The sequence below is a fragment of the Anopheles aquasalis genome, chromosome 3, assembly GCF_943734665.1.
Source record: "Anopheles aquasalis chromosome 3, idAnoAquaMG_Q_19, whole genome shotgun sequence".
Lineage (NCBI taxonomy): Eukaryota > Metazoa > Arthropoda > Insecta > Diptera > Culicidae > Anopheles > Anopheles aquasalis.
The window spans coordinates 50021471-50028548 of NC_064878.1; the positions used below are offsets into that span (position 1 = coordinate 50021471).

The 7078-nt window shown below is 54.5% G+C and overlaps 3 protein-coding genes across 3 annotated transcripts in view; 2 read left to right on the forward strand and 1 right to left on the reverse strand.

Annotated features, from left to right (window-relative positions):
- On the forward strand, positions 1–1116 carry LOC126576037 (carboxypeptidase B-like). The gene is made up of 3 exons (XM_050237107.1): positions 1–378; positions 443–714; positions 783–1116. The coding sequence occupies exons 1-3, from the start codon at positions 1–3 to the stop codon at positions 1114–1116; spliced, it is 984 nt and encodes a 327-aa protein (XP_050093064.1).
- A 21-nt stretch (positions 1117–1137) lies between these two features.
- Positions 1138–5358, reverse strand: LOC126577053 (nuclear valosin-containing protein-like). The gene is made up of 7 exons (XM_050238456.1): positions 5191–5358; positions 4540–5017; positions 3967–4469; positions 3371–3873; positions 2283–3297; positions 1588–2184; positions 1138–1483 (listed from the first exon to the last, which is right to left on the reverse strand). The coding sequence occupies exons 1-7, from the start codon at positions 5251–5253 to the stop codon at positions 1424–1426; spliced, it is 3219 nt and encodes a 1072-aa protein (XP_050094413.1). The 5' UTR covers positions 5254–5358; the 3' UTR covers positions 1138–1423.
- Positions 5359–5484: 126 nt separating this feature from the next.
- LOC126577237 (kinetochore protein NDC80 homolog) overlaps positions 5485–7078 on the forward strand; it is a 2053-nt gene continuing 459 nt past the window's right edge. The window contains exons 1-2 of the mRNA XM_050238706.1: positions 5485–5615; positions 5689–7078. The exon at positions 5689–7078 is cut by the window's right edge and continues 459 nt beyond it. Of these exons, the coding sequence (XP_050094663.1) occupies positions 5530–5615; positions 5689–7078 (1476 nt within the window). The 5' untranslated portion in view covers positions 5485–5529. The remainder of the gene's footprint in view (positions 5616–5688) is intronic.

Here is a 7078-nt window from a genome sequence, read left to right on the forward strand (position 1 = left end):
ATGGCGTTTGATACGAGCAAACTGTTCCAAGCGTACCAGAGCCACGAAACAATCAAGCAATACCTCGACGATCTAGTGCAGCGGTTCTCGACCAAAATCGAAATCTTCTCGCAAGCAGAATCCTACGAAGGGCGCGAGATACGCACCGTACGCATCTGTCCGGACGTAAAGCAACCACCACGCTCCCCAAGCAACCGCTGGACCATTCTGATCGATGCCGGAATACATGCACGTGAATGGATTACGGTCTCGGTGGCGCTCTTCATCGTGCATCAGTTGATTGAGCAGGATGAGATCAGTGCCAAGAGCTTCCGGCGCTTTGAATGGATCATACTGCCCCTTCTTAATCCGGATGGGTACGAATACAGCCGTGAACATGTAAGAATCACCGGTCCCCCAACCCCCCTTTGTACTTTTCCTCACCCAATTGATGATCTTCCAGAATAAAATGTGGCGCAAAACCAGACGACCACTGGGTGCGCGAAACCAACGGCGATCCTGTGTTGGTGTGGATTGCAACCGGAATTTTAACGTCGCCTGGACCATCGGCAGCACACACTTCTGTTCGCTGCTGTACCGTGGCGAACGACCCTTCTCCGAGCGAGAAACGAAGAACGTGCGTGACCTGTTCCGGAAGCTACGACCATCGTGCAAGTTCTACCTCTCGCTACACTCGTACGCAAAGACAATCCTCTATCCGCGTGCCTACACAAGGTACGATTCCGTTTAGCTCCAAGCCAGCAGCTCACACAGCTGAATACTGACCATCATTTCCCTTACAGAACACTGCCGCGCAACTGGCAGATGCAGCAAACGGTAGCGGAGGCTGGAGCGACGGCGATGCTAAAGGCTACCGGGGTGCGGTATCGGTGCGGCAGTGCCGCTACGGTTCTCCATCATCCTGTCGGTGGGTCGAGCATCGATTACGCGCACGACATCGAGAAGGTCCCGGTCGCGCTGGTAATGGAGGTAGCCTCGAAGAGCTTCCATCCACCCGAAACCCAGATACAGCGGATCTGCGAAGAGAGCTGGATCGGTATCGGTGCGATGGTGAACTGCCTGGCAGCAAATTTTCGCGCCGCCCTAAAAGGCAGTGGTACGCTGCATCTCCGATAAGAACGTGCAATTCCAGTGAGCGTTTGCTTTTGTACGAGAATATTCTTTATTCAGTGTCAAGACAACACATCCCTGATACGCGCACGAATCAGATTGATACAGCTAAGTGTTACAAACTCCTATCTTGCAGATCCACTTGCTTTAATGGATCCCGGTTACCATAGTTAGGTTCGAACGAAGTAGGCTGGTCAACATCAGCAATGAGAATGATGATCGGGAGCGGCAACGTGTAGTAATACGACGTGGGTGTGTGGTGAATGTGGGGGGGGGGGGGGGGAACTTATGATCGTTAGTTTTGATGGTGCTACTAGCACAGAGCTGCTACAGCACCATACTTGAGGCGTAGCTTTTCGTAATGCTTTTTGTCCTGAAATGAAACGAATGAAGAACCGATGGAATGAAGTTATAGATTAGGGATTGCCATTCAATAGAAATTTCATGCGACGGAAACAAAGTGAAATGAATCCTTACCTCTGCATTGACGGATGGTTTGATGTTTCGTATCGCCTCAAGGAAATGTGCCATCCGTACTCGCAACAGTGTCTCGACATCGGAACCAACAAGTTGCACATCATCATCTGCGTCCTCTTGCGCACCCGCCTCGACGATAGAATCTTTCAGCGTTTGTAGCGATGCTTGGCGTACCAGACCGGCCAAATCGGCACCAGTATAACCCTCGGTCAGTTCGGCCACCTTCTCGAACTCCACATCATCGGCCAGTGGTGGCTGGCTACGGTTTTTGGTGAGTGCCCTTAGAATGTCCACCCGATCGGTGAGAGCCGGTAGTCCCACGTAAAGGATCTTATCCAGGCGGCCCGGACGAAGGACGGCCGGATCGACGATATCGGGTCGGTTAGTGGCCGCCATGAGAAATACGCCCCTGCGCTCCTCGATACCATCCATCTCCGTGAGCAGTTGATTGACAACGCGTGTCCCTGCACTGTTGCTCGCAGTATCGGACCGTTTAGGGCACAGGGCATCGAACTCGTCGAAGAAGATGACGCAAGGGGCCGAGTTGCGCGCTCGCTGAAAGCATTGCCGTACGGCTCGTTCCGATTCACCGACATACTGTAGAGGGATAGCGAGAGAGAGAGAGAGAGAGAGAGAGAGATGTAATTGCTATATCTAAAAGCATTTTAAAGCAACGACTGCAACGATAAACGTACCATATTGAGCAGCTCCGGACCCTTCACCGATATGAAGTTAATGCCTGCTTCATTGGCAACGGCTTTGGCGAGCAGCGTCTTACCGCAACCCGGTGGCCCGCAGAGCAGCACACCCGAAGGAGATGTGAGGCCGAGTAGCTTCAGCCGCTGTGGGTACTTGACCGGGGCCAGAATAGCCAGCTTTAGCTCCTCGCGTATATCACCCAACGAACCAATGTTGTTCCAGGTCACATCCGGCACTGTAATGAAGCCCTCGCGCTTCGCCGACGGTTGCACCGTCTTGAGCGACTCGATGAAATCGTCCCGCTCGATGTGCAATCCATCCAGTTCCGTCGCCGGCAGGGCATTCTGTTGGTTCAACAACAGGTCCAACATCTTATCCAGGGTAAGTTCTTTGGGAGGAGCCATCGGAGGCACGGTGGACATCTCTTTCGTTGGTCTCTCCTTTTCCGCCTCTTCTTGGTGGCGCTGCGGCTGCTCATCGGCATTCTCCTTCTCCGTAGCTGCTCCGTTCGTTATAACGTCTGGTAGCGAAGCGTCCACTGTGGGTCCATTTGAAGTCCCGGCATTATCAGCTTCCACTATATCCGTTACCACAGCGGCAGCACTGGCGGCTTCGGCATCCGATGACGGTTGATTGGCTGTTTGATCCACTTCCATCGGAGCGACCTCGTCATTGGTGGCCTCTTTGTCAATAACTTCAGTCGTCGGAACCGTCGGATCCGTGTCCGATGATGTGCTAACGGCCGGTTCTGCGATGCTCTCCGCTCGGGCCGATTCCTCGGTGGTTTTTTCCGGTTGATCGGTCAATGACACCCCAGCTGCCTCGTTGTTCGCGCTCCCTTCTCCACCGACTTCAATCGGAGCTTCAGCAGTTTTCTCGTCTTCCGGCGCAACTGGAGGCATATCTTCCTTTTCATCGTCAATGTTTACCACCTCGACGGGTTCATCATCGATCGCCACAACATCGTCGAACGATTCCAGCAGCATCTTTTGCTCCTGCTGCGTAAACAGCCTAACAATGGAAAAAGAACCAGTGAGAGGATGATTATTAGATGGAAATTAAATGGAACTCCACGAAGGCTTACCGTTTGATGGCCGTATTAGCTGCCCGTGTGGCCAGTGCAAGCAAATCTGCACCGACGTAACCCGGTGTCAGCTTCGCCAGTTCACCATAATCAATGTCTTCAGCGATTTTCAGCTTCCTGCAGATGATCTCCAGTATCTGCCGGCGTGCCTCACGGTCCGGTATGCCGAGCGAAATCTCCTGATCAAAACGCCCGATACGGCGCAAGGCTGGATCAATCGCATCGGGCCGATTGGTGGCACCGATCACGATCACACCATCGCCTCCCTCCAGTTTGCCGAGTGTATCGAGACTGTTGAGCAGCTGGGACACGATACGCCGTTCCATATCCTTCTGGGCATTGATCCTGTTTGACGAAATCGCATCAATCTCGTCAATGAACAGGACACACGGTGCCATTGCTGCAGCCTGCTCGAACACTTCGCGGATCCGTTCCTCCGATTCACCCGAAAGACTCGCCACCAGCTCCGTGGCGGGCACCTCGATCAATTCGATTTTCAATTGCTAACGGAAAGAGAACAAAAGCAGAGAATGAATACTTGGAAGGGACGGTCCGTGGTTTGGCTGCGCTTGTGAGGGCGCTTCCAAGCAGCTTACCCCGGCGATGGCCTGTGCGAGCAGCGTTTTACCCGAACCTGGTGGTCCGTGCAGCAGAAAACCACGGGGCGGTGGCAACCCGATGTGACGGTAGATCTCCGGATGCTTCACGTGCAGCAGCAACTCGCACAAGTGCTTCAGCACCCGATCCATACCACCGACATCCTCGAACGTCGTGCTGACGACGCGCGATGCCACCTCTTTGCGATACCTTTTCGCCTTTCCCTTGTCTACCGTTTGGTTGTTGCCACTGTTTGCCGCCTTCTTACCGCCCGAGGTCGCCTTGGGCACGGCAGCACGGCCCATCAGCTGCGGGTTGTTGCGCATCTGTGTAAGCAGCTGTGCCGTGATGGAGGTACCGTTGTCAACCCGGCGTCGCTTTGACTCCGGTGCTTCCTTGCCATTGCTGCTCGCGATGCTCTCGTTGCTATTCTCGTCCTCACGTACCTTGTTGGCCCGTACGACCTTCGTCACCGTAACGTGCTTGTTGGATGCTACGTGAGCTGGTGTAGGAAAGGATGAAACCGGACATTAATCGAATGACCAAATAACCATGCTGCTGACATTACTTACTGGAGATGAAATCTGCCTTATCACCATCTGCCGTAGATGGTCCACTGTGCTGCTGCTGCTGCTGCTGCTGTTGGGGCTGCTGTTGTTGCTGCGGCTGTTCATCCTCTTCGTCACTGCTGATGTCGATGGCTTCTCCACCGTCTCCCGATTGACTGATGGTGCAGGAGGGCATCGTTGAGGTGGCCGGTGTCCGGTTGTCGCCCTTGCCGCCCATGTACATACTGGTCAGCGTGTTGCTCATCTGATTCCGGCTCGCACTCTCATCCATCACCTCCACGTCCGACAGTCCTTCCTCTTCGCCGTCCGTCGTGGGATTACTATCGAGACCGTAGCTGTGCAGCACCGTGCGGTAGGCCTGCTCGACGAGCAGGCGAAACGGTACGGCTTTGCGGCGTGTGTACTCCCGGTACCGCTGCTGTAGATCCCGCGCCATCACGTTCACATCCACGAACGTTTGATGCACATGCTCTTCCAGGTACTAGAGCGCAGCATGGGAAACAGAATGAGGAAGGGTAGGTAGAAAGGTAGAGAGGGTAAGCACAGAGTTCAATCGATCCATATCGTCCACCTGGTGGGGTGGTGCGGCTTAGCGCGTGCGGTTGGTAACCCGAGAAGCCGACGCCGAATGGCCGCCCGGAGCGGTTGCATTACCTGCTTCACACGTGGAATGATCATCGGATCGTACGAGATCGGTTGTGATTTTCGCTGCAACATGGTTCCCGGGTAGGCCAAACACACCAATCGTCCAATCCAATTTCCCCCTTGCGGTGCTGCGTTTCCGTGAAGAAGGTTTGTTAAGACGCGCTTATTTTTCCTCCTCGCACCTCCAGCCCGCTTTTTTGCTGCTTTTTTTGACGTTCGATGCTTGAATTTTGTTCGGCGCAGCATATTTTCTTGCCCGCAGTCACCGCCGTCACTCGGTTACTTTTGAAAACCGAAGCGCAACAACAAAGCAAACGGTGAGGCCGCGAATCATAATCGTTTTCCATAATGTCCTCCAAGAAAAGAACTCTGCCGCGTCGAACGCAAGAATTCGATGTGTCCGTGCCGCAGTCCTCGGTTAAAAAGCCACCAAAGTAAGTAGGAAACCCATCTTACCCATCTCATGGGAAATCCATTGTTTTTTTCCTGCTCCTTCCGTTCCCCTAGCCGCGTCAGTCGGATTGCACAGCCCATACGCAAATCGTCCAAACCGAGTGGCCTTTTCGGTGAAAATCGTCGCTCTCGGTCGATGGACCGGGGCCTAAACCTGATCGTGCCCGGTGTTTCCGTCCCGACGACCGCCACGAAGAAATCGATCAATCCGCGCAGCAGCAGCGCTACACCCCAGCTGCGTACTCCGCTGCGCAGCGTAGGCCTCTACGCCAACAGTGGCAACACGGACATCGCCCCGTCGACGGTGGAACGCGAACGTTTTACCACTGAAGGGCACAAAGTGTTCGTGTATCTGGCACAGGCAGAAATACCCGAGCTGGCGAAGGATTTTATCGAGCGTGGAACCCTCCGGTCGATGTCGATGAAACAGTTTCTCATCATCGTGGCCCATCTGTTGCGCCAGATTGGCGGTAGCCGGTACAAGATAGGGTCCAACTTTATCGAGGACATTATGCGTGCCGTTACCGAGCTGCAGTGTCCGTTTACGGTCAACAAGTCCATGCTGAAAACACCGAGCGCACCGCACTCGCTGGGACCGATCACGCTGATGCTAACGTGGCTTATTCAGCTGGCACCGAATCCACCCGGTGCCAGCGAAACCGAGTGGGCCCCGACGTACCTGCAGGCGGAAGAGTTCCCGACGGCCGACTTTACGCGCTTCTTCTTTCAATCCGCCATCGACAGCTTCCACCTGTGGAATCTGAAGCGCGAAGAAGAGTTCGGAGCCAAGGTGGACGCAATGGTCGATCAGCTGGTGGCATGCCGAACGGATGGGCTCACGGTGTCCCAGGTACTACAGCGAACCGAACAGATAAAGCAGCAGCTCGATGCATTCGGAACCGACCAGGTCACGGGGCTGACACGCGACCACAGCTTCGATGGAGTGCAGCGTGAGGTAGCCGAACGGCAGCGTGAACAGCAACGGCTCGCGGAAGAGGTGAAGCAGCTTACCAAGGAGCTCGGCAAGTGCGAACAACAGTATCATCGGCGCCAAAAGGAGTACTACGAGTGCGAGAATGCTATCCGTCGACTAGAGCAACAGCTGGCCAGTCAGCAGCTGACGGTCGAGGAACGCGATGAAATCCATCGTTCGATGGCGCACACCAAGAACCTCATCACGGCGAAGCAGAATGCAGTGATGCGCTTACAGGAAACGTCCTCTGACTTACAGATTCAGCTGTCGCATCTCATCAAACACAAAATCAATGGCCTGTCCGAGCTGAACACACAGCTACACAACTGGGCCAACGCACTTCGGCCCGACATCCAGTTTCAGCCGTTCGACATCAACCATCTGCTCGAGAGTCAACCCGCGGAACTGGCACAGGCACTGACCGCGGTCGAGCGGCAGCTGAGCATCGTGTTCCAGCAGTGCCGTGATCTG